This window comes from Pygocentrus nattereri, chromosome 3, assembly GCF_015220715.1.
Source record: "Pygocentrus nattereri isolate fPygNat1 chromosome 3, fPygNat1.pri, whole genome shotgun sequence".
In the NCBI taxonomy this organism is placed as follows: Eukaryota; Metazoa; Chordata; class Actinopteri; order Characiformes; family Serrasalmidae; genus Pygocentrus; species Pygocentrus nattereri.
Window position 1 is genome coordinate 48,650,724 of NC_051213.1, and position 17,683 is coordinate 48,668,406.

General features: G+C 41.9%; 1 protein-coding gene across 3 annotated transcripts in view; it reads right to left on the reverse strand.

The window, feature by feature from the left end:
• LOC108437478 (protein shisa-7) overlaps positions 1-17,683 on the reverse strand; it is a 38,773-nt gene that overhangs the window by 14,876 nt on the left and 6,214 nt on the right. For all 3 annotated transcript variants that reach the window (XM_017714591.2, XM_017714588.2, XM_037537164.1), the window contains one exon: positions 2,230-4,132. In XM_017714591.2, the coding sequence (XP_017570080.2) occupies positions 2,230-2,972 (743 nt within the window). In that variant the 5' untranslated portion in view covers positions 2,973-4,132. The remainder of the gene's footprint in view (positions 1-2,229; positions 4,133-17,683) is intronic.

Consider the following 17,683-nt stretch of genomic DNA (forward strand, 5'->3'; position numbering starts at 1 on the left):
TTTATATCACAATACCTACATTTAGAGTCGGTTATTCATTCAGTCTAATGAGAAACTGTAGAACGGACTCGGTTTATATCACAATACCTACATTTAGAGTCGGTTATTCATTCAGCCTAATGAGAAACTGTAGAACAGACTCGGTTTATATCACAATACCTACATTTAGAGTCGGTTATTCATTCAGCCTAATGAGAAACTGTAGAACAGACTTGGTTTATATCACAATACCTACATTTAGAGCCGGACAGCAGCGTTGTACGGAATCCTTGTCTGAAGTACGGGGTTCAGCTACACAGTGACGTTTTGTTCATGTTTATAACTCACATTAAGACATAATTAGCCCTAAAACACATTAAGAAGTCTGCACAGCCTTAATGAAGAGCTGGATGCAGGTTGAGAGATGTTTTGTGAATGTATTTAGAGAAAAGATTTGGGTGACTATTTACTTCTAGTCTTTGTTAGCAACATTAGCTTCATAGCTCCAGCGCTAAACTAGAGAAGCAGAATCTGGACTCTAAAGATGTCTTGGCTGAACGACTACGTCTGGGGTAAGTGGAAAACTGTTTAATGGTGAATAACAGCTGAATTATTGCTTTAAGGGATTTGCTAACCACATTTTCCTCGTTTTTAATTGTCACATGCACCAACAAATCTGAAAGCACTACAACAGCTGGCCTCAAGCCGACTCAAGCTATTCGAGGGAGAGAATCCCAATAAAAATCGTTAAGCCAGACAACGTGTCCAGGAAGTGCGGAGACGGCTCAAAAATGCTCCAGTAAATATGAGTAAATAGGTAAGAGTGAGATTACGCCACACACAGCTAACCCTGCGCTCACACTGGTAGCGGCTTTTCGCCCAAATGGCTGAACAGTCACCGATTGTGGCGGGTTCTGAACTCTAACTGACCATTGGTTGCCATGGTTTCACTGACACCTAGCACAAGTCAGATGAGTTCCCACACATCATCTAAGCCGCTTATCCTTCTGGGTTGCTGGGGGTGCTGGAGCCTATTCCAGCTGTCATTGGGCGGAAGGCAGGATACACCCTGGACAGATCACCGGTCTATTGCAGGGCAGACAGACAGACAGATTCACTCACACCTAGGGGCAATTTACCATGTCCAATTAGCCTGACTGTGGCGGACAAACCGGAGACCCTGGAGGAAACCCACGCAGACACAGGGAGAACATGCAAACTCCTCAAAGAAAGGACCGTGGTCGCCCGGCCGGGGAATCGAACCCAGGCCCTCCTTGCTGCGAGGCAACAGCGCGACCCACTGCGCCAGATGCGTCCCTAAAGTGAAATACCCTGTTTACTGCTATTAAACCCCTGTCTGCGCAGTCAGTGTGTGAGAAAAGCATTTGGTCTATTTGTGGTGGTACCATTATTCCATCTCTACCAGGAACAATCATCTAGGAACCAATAAAGGAGCGCCCAATTCCTACTGGTACTCGCCACGTTGCTTCGCTCCTTATTTGCATTAAGTTAAACTCTGTTCAAGTTTGTTGCGTCGCTGACTCCGCCCACTTCGCATCGGCAACCCTTGCCCTGCCTCCAGTTTCCGGAAATCACCAACTCTCATCGAAAACGAACGACCTCCAGCTGCTTTGCCGGTGTAAACGCAGAGTAACAGTATGACCTTTCACATGCATACAAAATAAATATGAAGTGAAATAAAATTTGAAGTTAATAAATCACTCAAAAAACTGGAGTTTCCCATTCAGTGGGGTGAGATTCTTACCAGCGTTCTGTAAACCCTCTAAGCTATTTGTGGGTGGAGCTTAGGTAAATGAAAAACTATGTAAGACAGTGGTTCTCAACCCTGCTTTTCAAAAGTTTAGTATAATTAAGTGGTTAAGATGTAAACAGTCGTTCAGAGCGGTTTGGTGTGAAACGCTCTAGTCTAGAGAAAGAGTCAAAGTCGGAGCTGTTCACAGTGGTGGTGATAGGAACCAGACGTCCCCCTGTAAAAGGTCCTCACAGAAAGTTCCTACATGAGATGGTTATGAATTCACTGCCTGATGACTGAGACGCCGTTTTATGTCTTTTGAGAAGATTTTGGGCCTGAAACTTTTTAAATGGTGGAAGAAAACATGCACACCATTATAAGGCAAAGGCTTTATAAGGCTTTTTTTTCTAGAGAAGCTGTAGAGAAATCTGAACCATTTCACACCAAGCCACTCTGAATCTCTCTCAATAAGGTAATAATGCAGAAATCGTGCTCACCTGGGCATATTGAGCTCTCTGTTGCGGGGCTGGCGCGATGCCTTGTGAAATGCCACCTTGATGGCCACAGCCACGGCCACGGTGAAGGAGATGACCCCTCCGATGACGTAGATAGTGTTGTTGCTCTGCTCGATGCGGCTGAGGTCGGGGTCGGGGAGGTGGTGGGGGGGCTTGGTGCCCGGCGGCGCTGTATTGGCCCAGACTGGAGAGTGGTAGTTGTGGCAGATGTTCTGGTCGAGCCGTCGCGAGCGGTCCGGGCAGCAGAAGCGGTAGTGGCATGTGCCGCAACAGTAGATGAAGTCGTCCTTGGAGCAGTTGAAGGTCAGGTCGTACTGACCCATGACGTCATAGTAACCACGGCACACGTCCACCTCCACCAGCCGTCGTGGGGGCGGAGCCACCTGGGCCGCCCCGAGCGGAGGTTTGAGGGCGTTTGCCGTTTCGTTCTTGGACAGCATGACCTGGGCCTGAGGCCTGGGAGGCGTCTCCGCGGTAACGAACGGCTGCTTGGGGCGTCCTTTTCCTCGCAGGTTCCCCCCTCTGGACTGCAATAGTAAGGCCCAGCTGCTCGGCCTGGGGCTGATGGTGGGGGCGCTGGTGGGCCTTCTGGGGGCAAGTCGGGTTCTCGAGGGGTCTGGCACGCTCGCTGGTGATGTGATTAGCGGCACGGCAATTAGCAGAAAGGAGAGGATGACACACGCTCGAGCTCCCAAGGTGGGCATCATCTTTACGTGACTAAACATGGCTATATTTCACTCGCTGACTCAACCCCCGAGCAGAATCCGGAATCCTCCTTTGGAACCGGCCTCCTTAACGCTGCATGTAAACGTACAGCCTCCTCCGACGTACGGTATTTGTGTCCGTATCAAAACAGTCCATAAATAAATTACAGCGTGTGCAAAAATTCTGTGCAAAGTTCCAGAATAACGGGGTGGGGGTTGGTCGCAAGGATTATTACGATGCGGTCTCTTTGGAAACGAACAAAATGGCAAAAAAAAGAGGAAAAATTCTCCCTTGAGCAAAAAGACATTCGCTTCTCACCTTTCCTCAGAGGTCTATGGCCAAGGAAGAGTAAAGATGGCTTGCCTAATGGTAATCGCTAGCTGATGTAAAGTCAGATTTAGGAAGGCTTTACAATAGTTTTCACTAAGCACGTAGGTTTTTAAGTAAGTATTCTCTCCGTTTCGGCACTTATTAAGATGAAAATTTTCACTTAAGAGCAAAGGTCAACTGTAAACACCGTAAAATGTAAACTAATGTTTCTGGCTTTTTTTTTGTCTTCAGTATGACTTCAATACTAGACAATATGGGCACTCATGTTCAGCAGTGGCACTTAAGTCTTTCCCTGACCCGTAAAACTCCCTGAATACAGTTTTCTTGCAGTTTAAAAGAGTTTAATAATCAACTACACAAGTCACGTTGCGCTGCTATTATTGTGCTAATCTACGTCTTTAGAGGACTACGTATGGTGGTGAGATCTTTGGAATGGTTAAGGTCAGTGTGATGGGGAATCATTTTGACCGCACAGCCCTTTAGAGGCCACTCTTGCTGCACGTGTAACCGATGCGGACTCAAGAGAAATCAGCGTTCATTTTTGCGTAAAAGTTTGCGAGACAGCGCAGTTATCTCGACGAGGTCACCTTACCCTTATGGTCAAGATCGAGCTAAAAAAACCCTGCTTGAGTCGTACGGGACGCGAAGAAAGACCACTTATTCCTCCCGTTTAAAACGATATGAGCAAAAACATAAAAAGAGAAGGACTTCAGAGTCTCAGGCCTCAGCGAAACCATTCAGAGCATGTAAACAGCAAAAATGACACTGATATCCCAATCGTCTCCCACTCAGCTCTGGTTGGTTTCGGGGTCCGTCGATCCTTATCAGCTCCGTTGTGTTCAGAGGGCTTCTGAAACATATAAAAAGACACCATACATTACAGAAATATCCATTTATTATTTGTTTAAATACAGTGTCGCCATATATGTGAGGCTGTGTTTTACAATATGATAATCCACTTGCATAATGAAAACTGGAGCTCAAAAACAATGAAAAGCTACAGAGAAAATGTGGCTCCTAAAAACCACCTGGAAAACCTGGCAGACACCAAAACTGCCCCATCAGATAAACAGCACTCAAAGCTTCCATCTCAGAGAGAGAGGAGAAGATCAAGCTGCTTCAGATCTGAAAACATCCACAGGTGTTTCTGTCCATCCTTCCACTGTGAGAAGACCACTCAGCGCTGTGGGTCTGAAAGGACGTATAGCTGATCAAGAAGAACCTCACTGAGAAAAGGAGACGGACACATCAAACAAAGAAGCTGAACGATGGACTGACCGCCCCAGAGTCCAGACCTCAGCACCACTGAATGCGTTTGATCACTTCAGAAAATCATCAACCAGCTTCTGAGACTGAGCTTTGGAGACGTGTCTGCAGGTTCTTTGAGGAGCTGAAAGTGAGGCTCCTGAGAAGAACGGAAGCTGGAATGAAGGAAAGAGGGACTTACTGACTGAACACAGCTGAGAGGAGATTTAGCTGCTGAGGCTTCTGTGTGATTTTCTGTTAAATATGTTTTCTGCTTTTCTCCCTGACGCTAAAAAATTAATAACTTAGTAACTAAATCAATGCAGAGCGGTCTCTGACTTGGACTGTACTGCATATTATGTACCTGTATGTAATTAGTCACATCTGTACATGTATATCCACATATTATATTCTCTCTCTCTGTCATTATATAATTTATATATATATATATATATATATACATATATCGTCTATTACATTCTATGTAAATTTCATGATGAATGGACCAAAAGAAATGACCCAAAATGAGTCTGGTTCCATTGACTTGCTTTTTTGTTTTTCTCCTTTTTCTGTAAAGTTACATTTCAGAGATACGAGGTTTTGATCCAACAGCAGCGACACATATACAGTACCGATACAGTATATTTATATTATATTATATATATATATATATATATATACACATATATATATATATGTATGGCAGGAGCCTGGGGTGGGTGGAGTAACATTTTGGGCAAAATAGTTTGCCCCTCCCAGTCTACCATGTGCTTTTGTTTACCTTTTCGTCTTGTCTATGTGCTTCCTTGTTTTGATTCTTCCCTGTCCTGCCCCCTTGTTTCCAGACCCTGCCCTTGATTGTTTTCACCTGTGTCTTGTTAACCCTCATCGTTCCTGTCTTTAAGCCCAGTGTTTTCCCCTGTTAGTTTGCCGGTCTTTGTATTGTGTTGTTTGATGTCGTATCTTCTGGCTTTCGTTATATTTCCTAGTCTCTGTTTTTGTGTTTAGTCTGTGTTCCTTTTTGTCATGTCTGTCCATCGATCTCTCTGTGTTGGCTCTGTTACCCTGGACTGTTTAAACCCTGATTCTGGATTTGCCCCTAATAAATCTCGCTTCTCTCAGCATATGCGTCCGCCTCATCATCGCTACCCCACGTTACAGTATCGAATTAAAGCTCTTGAATGTTTTTAGTTTTCATTCACACACAATTTTGATTGTGCCTCTCTGGTTCCAGGCTCTCTAAATGTAAGTATGCTATTATACTATACTCCAGCGCCTTGAAAAAGTGTTCATACCCCTTGAGCTTTGCCATTTTTTCATGTTACACCCAACGTAAATGCATTTCATTGGGATCTTATGTCACAGGCCAACACAGAGTAGCAGGTGATTGTGAAGGCTTGTGATCGTTTTCCAGTTTTTTCACAAATAAAAGTCTGGAAAGTGTGGTGTGGATTTGTATCCAGCCCCCCTGAGTCAATACTCTGGAGGACCACCTTTCGCTGCAATTACAGCTGCAAGTCTTTTGGGGTATGTCTCTACCAGCTTTGCATGTCTAGAGGCTGAAATTTTTGCCCATTCTTCTTTGCAAAATAGCTCAAGCTCAGTCAGGTTGGTCTGTGAACAGCACTTTTCAAGTCTTGCCATTAGATTCTTCTCTAATTAGTGCTCTCCTTGCCTGGGCTGTCAGCTTAGGTGGATGGCCATGTCTTTGAGGGGTTGCAGTTGTGCCATGATGGACTGAACAGTGTTCCGTGAGATGTTCATAGCTTGGGATGTGTTTTTATACCCTAACCCTGCTCTACGTGTCTCCACAACTTTACCCCTGACCTGTCTGGTGTGTTCCTTGCTTTTCATGATGCTGCTTCATCACTAATGTTCTCTAACGAACCTCTGAGGCCTTCACAGAACAGCTCTACTTATACTGAGAATAAATTACACACAGGTGGGCTCTGTTTACTAATTAGGTGACTTCTGAAGGCAGTTGGTCACACTGGATCAGAGTACAGGGGGCTGAATACTAATGCACGCCACACTTTCGAGATTTTTTATTTATTAAGCTTTTTTAAAACCAATCACCCTGGCGCCCGACTTCGCATACGCCACGTTCCTCCAGCTTATATAAGTAGCTCCTTCCCTTCTGCACTCAGTTCCAGCATTTGTGAAGGTGCCACATACGTTATACTCACTACAGTCAGTGCTGAATATACAATCAACCACACACACACACACACACACACACACACACACACTGTGATGCCAGGCTGTGGATCGTGACCTTACATTTCATCACACACTTGCATCCAGCCAGATAGCATGTACTGCTCAGTGCTAATAAGAATGCCGGGTATATTAAAGGCTAATTAACAGCTTCAGCAAGCAAAGTAACAGATACATTAGTCCTCCGATGCATTCCTGAGCAGAAAAGACGTTAATAGATACGGCTGGTGAAAGCTTTTCAGAGCCTTTCAGAGCCTTTCAGAACCCATTATGGCTGACTGGGCTGGGCTGATTATTCAGGAGACGATACCACAAACACTGCAGAGGACACAGGTAAAGATCCAGCGTCAGAGCACAGACAGAGTGGGGCATTATGAAGGTTCTGCATGGACAGAAGGACAGGACAGTATATTATGAAGGTTCTGCATGGACAGAAGGACAGAACAGTATATTATGAAGGTTCCACTTGGACAGATAGAGAGAACAGTATATTATGAAGGTTCCGCATGGACAGAAAGACAGAACAGTATATTATGAAGGTTCTGCATGGACAGAAGGACAGGACAGTATATTATGAAGGTTCTGCATGGACAGAAGGACAGAACAGTATATTATGAAGGTTCCACTTGGACAGATAGAGAGAACAGTATATTATGAAGGTTCCGCATGGACAGATAGACAGAACAGTATATTATGAAGGTTCCGCATGGACAGAAGGACAGAACAGTATATTATGAAGGTTCCGCATGGACAGAGGGACAGAACAGTATATTATGAAGGTTCTGCATGGACAGAGGGACAGAACAGTATATTATGAAGGTTCTCCATGGACAGAGGGACAGAACAGTATATTATGAAGGTTCTGCATGGACAGAAGGACAGAACAGTTTATTATAAAGGTTCCACATGGACAGATAGAGAGAACAGTATATTATGAAGGTTCTGCAGGGACAGAAGGACAGGACAGTATATTATGAAGGTTCTGCATGGACAGAAGGACAGGACAGTATATTATGAAGGTTCTGCATGGACAGAAGGACAGGACAGTATATTATGAAGGTTCTGCATGGACAGAAGGACAGAACAGTATATTATGAAGGTTCTGCATGGACAGAAGGACAGAACAGTTTATTATAAAGGTTCCACATGGACAGATAGAGAGAACAGTATATTATGAAGGTTCTGCAGGGACAGAAGGACAGGACAGTATATTATGAAGGTTCTGCATGGACAGAAGGACAGGACAGTATATTATGAAGGTTCTGCATGGACAGAAGGACAGGACAGTATATTATGAAGGTTCTGCATGGACAGAAGGACAGAACAGTATATTATGAAGGTTCTGCATGGACAGAAGGACAGAACAGTTTATTATAAAGGTTCCACATGGACAGATAGAGAAAACAGTATATTATGAAGGTACTGCATGGACAGAAGGACAGAACAGTTTATTATGAAGGTTCTGCATGGACAGAAGGACAGAACAGCATATTATGAAGGTTCTGCACGGACAGAAGGACAGGACAGTATATTATGAAGGTTCTGCATGGACAGAAGGACAGGACAGTATATTATGATGGTTCTGCATGGACAGAAGGACAGAACAGTATATTATGAAGGTTCCACTTGGACAGATAGAGAGAACAGTATATTATGAAGGTTCCGCATGGACAGAAAGACAGAACAGTATATTATGAAGGTTCCGCATGGACAGAAGGACAGAACAGTATATTATGAAGGTTCCGCATGGACAGAGGGACAGAACAGTATATTATGAAGGTTCTGCATGGACAGAGGGACAGAACAGTATATTATGAAGGTTCTGCATGGACAGAAGGACAGAACAGCATATTATGAAGGTTCTAACATTATGTAAAGGTTTTATAAAGGTTCTAGTACCTTTTCCTAAAAGGATTGTATCACAGATGTTCTGCATTATATATACACATACACATATGCATATACATATAGTGGAGCATATGTTATATAGTGGAACTCTTCTTGGTGTTACATAGAACCATTTTAATATGTTTTCCATCATATAGCAGAATCATGTAACCATTCACTGAACGATTCATAAATTCAAATGGATTTTTAAGTGTTTTTGGTTCTATATATAACCACTGCTGTTCCAAAAGAACAGCTGAAGAACCAGTTTTAAGTGAGTAGTGGTTCTGAACGTACAGATGGAGAGAATGGTGTATGATAATGGTTCTGTATGGTCACAAGAAAGAAGGAAGGGTGGATTATAGAGGTTCTGCATGGACAGAATGATAGAACGGTGGATTATAGAGGTTCTGTATGATCACAAGAAGGAAGGAAGGGTGGATTATAGAGGTTCTGCGTGGACAGAATGGAGGAACAGTGCATTATAGCGGTTCTGTGCGGCGCACGGCGCAGGGTCGGTAATGGCGGCTTGTTTAATGTGGCGGTGTGAGTCAGAGGCATTGAGAAGTTTGAATAGTGGCAATGATCTGAACAAACAGTGATCAATTCCTTTCATACAGAGCATGATGAGCGAGAGAGAGAGAGAGAGAGAGAGAGAGAGAGCAAGAGAGAGAGAGAGAGAGAGAGCAAGAGAGAGCGAGAGAGAGCAAGAGAAAGTGTGAGAGAGAGAGCAAGAAAGAGAGAAACAGCGAGAGAGACAAAGCGTGAGAGAGAGAGAGAGCGCGAGAGAGAGAGAGTGTGTGAGAGAGAGAGAGAGCGCGAGAGAGAGCGCGAGAGAGAGAGAGAGTGTGAGAGAGAGAGAGTTATTATATGTGTCAGTATGTTTATGCGGATTGCACGCATGTGGAGAGGAAGAGAGAGGGAGAGGAAAAAACAAGAGACAGACAGAGAGAGAAGCAAGGGGGAAGAAAAAGAGAGGGGAAAAAGAAGAGAAAGAGATAAGAATGGAAAAATAGAAAGAGAGAGATAGGGGCATCGAGAGACAAGGAGAAAGACATGCAGAAACGGGGAAAAACAAACAGAAATAGAAAGAGAAAGAGAACTTGAGAGAGATGGAGAGAAAGAAAATCTACAGTCTGTCTATCTATATATACACACACACACACAGCTCACAAAAATAAAGGGAACACTCAAATAACTCATCCTAGATCTGAATGAATGAAATATTCTCATTGAATTCTTTGTTCTGTACAAAGTTGAATGTGCTGACAACAAAATCACACAAAAATCAATGGAAATCAAATGTATTAACCAGTGCAGGCCTGGATTTGGAGTCACACACAAAATAAAAGTGGAAAAACACACGACAGGCTGATCCAACTTTGATGTGATGTCCTTAAAACAAGTCAAAATGAGGCTCAGTATTGTGTGGCCTCCACGTGCCTGTATGACCTCCCTACAACGCCTGGGCAGCTCCTGATGAGGTGGCGGATGGTCTCCTGAGGGATCTCCTCCCAGACCTGGACTAAAGCATCTGCCAACTCCTGGACAGTCTGTGGTGCAACGTGGCGTTGGTGGATGGAGCGAGACATGATGTCCCAGATGTGCTCAATTGGATTCAGGTCTGGGGAACGGGTGGGCCGGTCCATAGCTTCAATGCCTTCATCTTGCAGGAACTGCTGACACACTCCAGCCACATGAGGTCTAGCATTGTCCGGCATTAGGAGGAACCCAGGGCCAACCGCACCAGCATATGGTCTCACAAGGGGTCTGAGGATCTCATCTCGGTACCTAATGGCAGTCAGGCTCCCTCTGGCGAGCACATGGAGGGCTGTGCCCAAAGAAATGCCACCCCACACCATTACTGACCCACTGCCAAACCGGTCATGCTGAAGGACGTTGCAGGCAGCAGATCGCTCTCCACGGCGTCTCCAGACTCTGTCACGTCTGTCACATCTGCTCAGTGTGAACCTGCTTTCATCTGTGAAGATCACAGGGCGCCAGTGGCGAATTTGCCAATCCTGGTGTTCTCTGGCAAATGCCAAGCGTCCCGCACGGTGTTGGGCTGTGAGCATAACCCCCATCTGTGGACGTCGGGCCCTCATACCATCCTCATGGAGTCGGTTTCTAACCGTTTGTGCAGACACAGGCACATTTGTGGCCTGCTGGAGGTCGTTCTGCAGGGCTCTGGCAGCTCCTCCTGTTCCTCCTTGCACAAAGGCGGCGGTAGCGGTCCTGCTGCTGGGTTGTTGCCCTCCTACGGCCTCCTCCACGTGTTCTGGTGTACTGGCCTGTCTCCTGGTAGCACCTCCAGCCTCGGGACACTACGCTGACAGACACAGCAAACCTTCTTGCCACAGCTCGCATTGATGTGCCATCCTGGATGAGCTGCACTACCTGAGCCACTTGTGTGGGTTGTAGAGTCCGTCTCCTGCTACCACGAGTGTGAAAGACCACCAACATTCAAAAGTGACCAAAACATCAGCCAGAAAGCAGAAAGGTACTGAGAAGTGGTCTGTGGTCCCACCTGCAGAACCACTCCTTTATTGAGTGTGTCTTGTTAATCGCCAGTGATTTCCACCTGTTGTTTATTCCATTTGCACAACAGCTGTGAAACTGATTGTCAGTGTTGCTTCCTAAGTGGACAGTTTGATTTCACAGAAGTTTGATTTACTTGGAGTTATATTGTGTTGTTTAAGTGTTCCCTTTATTTTTTGAGCAGTGTATATATATATATATATCACTGTTGTCGGAACAAAACCTCGTATCTGCAAAATTGTCACTTTACAGGAGAAGGAAAAAACCTACTTTACTTTTAATGGAAGTCAATGGAACCAGACGTCTTTCCAAGTCATTTTGGGCCGTTTCTTTAGTACATTCATCATGAACACAATGTAAAGAGCAACTGGTATTTTCAAATAGTCAAAAAATGAAAACCATCAAAAATGAACATACAAGGTTTTGTTCAGACAACAGTGATATATAGATAGATAGATAGATAGATAGATAGATAGATAGATAGATAGATAGATATTAAAACAGGTATGAAATGACAGAGGATGATAAAAAAGAAATGAAGAGAGAGAGAATGAGAGAGAGAGAGAGAGAGAGAGATAGTGAGAAAGATAGAGAGAGATAAATACAGGGTAGGGATTTAAATGAGAGCAGAGAGAGCGGGAACAAACAGAGCCAGAGGTATGGCAGAGAAGCTGTGTGTGAGGTGATGCTGTGTGTGTGTGTGTGTGTGTGTGTGTGTGTGTGTGTGTGTGTGTGTGTGTGTGTGTGTGTGTGGGAGTTCAGTGAGTGGGCGATGGAGAATGAAGAGCTTTCTGTGACACCACTTACCAACACACACATACATACACAGCACACAGCATGGTATATCTGCACAAAAGTGTACACAGCGTATATACAGCGCTAACACACAGAAACAACATGCTGCACTGTATACAGCACCATATATACTAACATATACTGACATACTGCACCACATACAGTAACATACTGCACCATATACACTAACGTACACTAACATACTGCACCATATACAGTAACATACTGGCCCGTATATAATAAAATACAGCACCATATATACTAACATATACTGACATACTGCACCATATACATTAACATACTGCACCATATACACTAAAATACTGCACCATATACACTAAAATACAGCACCATATATACTAACATACTGCACCATATACACTAACATACTGCACCATATACACTAAAATACTGCACCATATATAATAAAATACAGCACCATATACACTAACATACTGCACCATATACACTAAAATACTGCACCATATACATTAACATACTCACCATATACACTAAAATACTGCACCATATACACTAAAATACTGCACCATATATACTAACATACTGCACCATATACACTAACATACAGCACCATATACACTAAAATACTGCACCATATACACTAACATACTGCACCATATACACTAAATTACTGCATCATATATAATAAAATACAGCACCATATACACTAACATACTGCACCATATATACTAACATACTGCACCATATACATTAACATACTCACCATATACACTAAAATACTGCACCATATACACTAAAATACTGCACCATATATACTAACATACTGCACCATATACACTAACATACAGCACCATATACACTAAAATACTGCACCATATACACTAACATACTGCACCATATACACTAAAATACTGCACCATATATAATAAAATACAGCACCATATACACTAACATACTGCATCATATATACTAACATACTGCACCATATACATTAACATACTCACCATATACACTAAAATACTGCACCATATACACTAAAATACTGCACCATATATACTAACATACTGCACCATATACACTAACATACAGCACCATATACACTAAAATACTGCACCATATATACTAACATACTGCACCATATACACTAACATACTGCACCATATACACTAACATACAGCACCATATACACTAAAATACTGCACCATATATACTAACATACTGCACCATATACACTAACATACTCACCATATACACTAAAATACTGCACCATATACACTAACATACTGCACCACATACACTAACATACTGCACCATATACACTAAAATACTGCACCATATACACTAACATACTCACCATATACACTAACATACAGCACCATATACACTAACATACTGCACCACATACACTAACATACTGCACCATATACATTAACATACTCACCATATACACTAAAATACTGCACCATATACACTAAAATACTGCACCATATACACTAAAATACTGCACCATATACACTAACATACTCACCATATACACTAACATACAGCACCATATACACTAACATACTGCACCACATACACTAACATACTGCACCATATACATTAACATACTCACCATATACACTAAAATACTGCACCATATACACTAAAATACTGCACCATATATACTAACATACTGCACCATATACACTAACATACAGCACCATATACACTAAAATACTGCACCATATACACTAACATACTGCACCACATACACTAACATACTGCACCATATACATTAACATACTCACCATATACACTAAAATACTGCACCATATACACTAAAATACTGCACCATATATACTAACATACTGCACCATATACACTAACATACAGCACCATATACACTAAAATACTGCACCATATATACTAACATACTGCACCATATACACTAACATACTGCACCACATACACTAAAATACTGCACCACATACACTAACATACAGCACCATATACACTAAAATACTGCACCATATATACTAACATACTGCACCATATACACTAACATACAGCACCATATACACTAAAATACTGCACCATATACACTAACATACTGCACCACATACACTAACATACTGCACCATATACATTAACATACTCACCATATACACTAAAATACTGCACCATATACACTAAAATACTGCACCATATATACTAACATACTGCACCATATATACTAACATACAGCACCATATATACTAACATACTGCACCATATACACTAAAATACTGCACCATATATACTAACATACTGCACCATATACACTAAAATACTGCACCATATATACTAACATACTGCACCATATACACTAAAATACTGCACCATATACACTAAAATACTGCACCATATACACTAACATACTGCACCACATATATTAACATACAGCAGCATATACAGTAACATACTGCACCATATATACTAAAATTCTGCACTGTATATACTAACATACTGCAACACATACACTAACATACTGCATAGTATATAGTAATATACAGCACCATATACAGTAACATACTGCACCATATATACTAACATACTGCACCACATACACTAACCTACTGCACCATATATACTAACATACTGCACCATATACACTAACATACAGCACCATATACACTAAAATACTGCACCATATATACTAACATACTGCACCATATACACTAACATACTGCACCACATACACTAAAATACTGCACCACATACACTAACATACTGCACCATATACACTAAAATACTGCACCATATATACTAACATACAGCACCATATATACTAACATACTGCACCATATACACTAAAATACTGCACCATATATACTAACATACTGCACCATATACACTAAAATACTGCACCATATACACTAAAATACTGCACCATATACACTAACATACTGCACCACATATATTAACATACAGCAGCATATACAGTAACATACTGCACCATATATACTAAAATTCTGCACTGTATATACTAACATACTGCAACACATACACTAACATACTGCATAGTATATAGTAATATACAGCACCATATACAGTAACATACTGCACCATATATACTAACATACTGCACCACATACACTAACCTACTGCACCACATACACTAACATACTGCACCATATACAATAAAATACTGCACCATATACACTAACATACAGAAATAATATATTACACTCTACATGTGTGCAGCACAAATGAAGGAATACACACAGACACACTCAAAGTGCTTCAGCTTTGTCACCTCTGTATTAATTACTTCCTAGGAATTTAATTATGTCACCATTTAATTAAACCCTGCCTACCAATCCCAAATCACTATTAGCCAATTTAGAAGAAATGAGGTTCAGTTTTTCATTTCCTCTGCAGTTGTTCTGTCCTTCTTACACCATCCCCCAACGCAGGCACACACACAAACGCATGTCATACCGTTTTATTATTGCACGGGAGCCCATTTTCAAGGGCTGTGTTTTTCCCCTAATAATTCCTATTAGTTTAATTGCAGCAGTGCAGCTATTAGGCCTACTTGTGATTTCTATCATTAGTCACCGCCCCCAAACACACGACCTGCATGATGGACGTGCACATACCTACACAACCGAAGCACTGAAATCTACACATATAGCTCTGCGCTGTTTGTCCAGCGCCTCACAGAACAGGACACAAAGCCTGGACAGACGGACGCAGCTCGCTCTGTCTTCTGTTTAAATGTTAATGCGTTTTTATCGCGATGTTTAGACCAGAAATGATTGTTATACAGTTTAAATCCTCTAACGGTCAGCCAACATGTGGCTAGTGTCAAAGTCTGCTTATTCAGTTCTGTACTGGAGCGTCGAGGCTAATATATAGTTATTATAGGCACTAGGTTAGCATCATGCTAACTACACGCCTAAATGATTATTCACTTTAAATCATGTTTAAATATAGATGAGTAAGATTCAGATAAACACTTACATAATAGACAGACAGACAGACAGACAGACAGACAGACAGACAGATAGATAGATAGACAGACAGATAGACAGACAGACAGACAGACAGATAGGCAGGCAGACAGACAGACAGACAGACAGACAGACAGACAGGCAGGCAGGCAGGCAGACAGACAGACAGACAGACAGACAGACAGACAGACAGATAGATAGATAGATAGATAGATAGATAGATAGATAGATAGATAGACAGGCAGACAGGCTAATTACCCAACGAGTGTTAAGCTGTAAGCGAAATAGCTAATGCATCAGTTCTGTAATGCAACTGTTAGTGTTACTGAGCTCTGCTAAAGCCTGAGTAGACTGATAAATCAATGTGATCAGTTATTAATCTCAGTGTTACTGAGCTCTGCTAAAGCCTGAGTAGACTGATAAATCAATGTGATCAGTTATTAATCTCAGTGTTACTGAGCTCTGCTAAAGTCTGAGTAGACTGATAAATCAATGTGATCGGTTATTAATCTCAGCGTTACTGAGCTCTGCTAAAGCCTGAGTAGACTGATAAATCAATGTGATCAGTTATTAATCTCAGCGTTACTGAGCTCTGCTAAAGTCTGAGTAGACTGATAAATCAATGTGATCAGTTATTAATCTCAGCGTTACTGAGCTCTGCTAAAGTCTGAGTAGACTGATAAATCAATGTGATCGGTTATTAATCTCAGCGTTACTGAGCTCTGCTAAAGCCTGAGTAGACTGATAAATCAATGTGATCGGTTATTAATCTCAGTGTTACTGAGCTCTGCTAAAGTCTGAGTAGACTGATAAATCAATGTGATCGGTTATTAATCTCAGTGTTACTGAGCTCTGCTAAAGTCTGAGTAGACTGATAAATCAATGTGATCAGTTATTAATCTCAGTGTTACTGAGCTCTGCTAAAGCCTGAGTAGACTGATAAATCAATGTGATCGGTTATTAATCTCAGTGTTACTGAGCTCTGCTAAAGCCTGAGTAGACTGATAAATCAATGTGATCAGTTATTAATCTCAGTGTTACTGAGCTCTGCTAAAGCCTGAGTAGACTGATAAATCAATGTGATCAGTTATTAATCTCAGTGTTACTGAGCTCTGCTAAAGCCTGAGTAGACTGATAAATCAATGTGATCGGTTATTAATCTCAGCGTTACTGAACTCTGCTAAAGCCTGAGTAGACTGATAAATCAATGTGATCAGTTATTAATCTCAGTGTTACTGAGCTCTGCTAAAGCCTGAGTAGACTGATAAATCAATGTGATCGGTTATTAATCTCAGCGTTACTGAGCTCTGCTAAAGCCTGAGTAGACTGATAAATCAATGTGATCGGTTATTAATCTCAGCGTTACTGAGCTCTGCTAAAGCCTGAGTAGACTGATAAATCAATGTGATCGGTTATTAATCTCAGCGTTACTGAGCTCTGCTAAAGCCTGAGTAGACTGATAAATCAATGTGATCGGTTATTAATCTCAGTGTTACTGAGCTCTGCTAAAGTCTGAGTGGACTGATAAATCAATGTGATCGGTTATTAATCTCAGTGTTACTGAGCTCTGCTAAAGCCTGAGTAGACTGATAAATCAATGTGATCAGTTATTAATCTCAGTGTTACTGAGCTCTGCTAAAGACTGAGTAGACTGATAAATCAATGTGATCAGTTATTAATCTCAGCGTTACTGAGCTCTGCTAAAGCCTGAGTAGACTGATAAATCAATGTGATCAGTTATTAATCTCAGCGTTACTGAG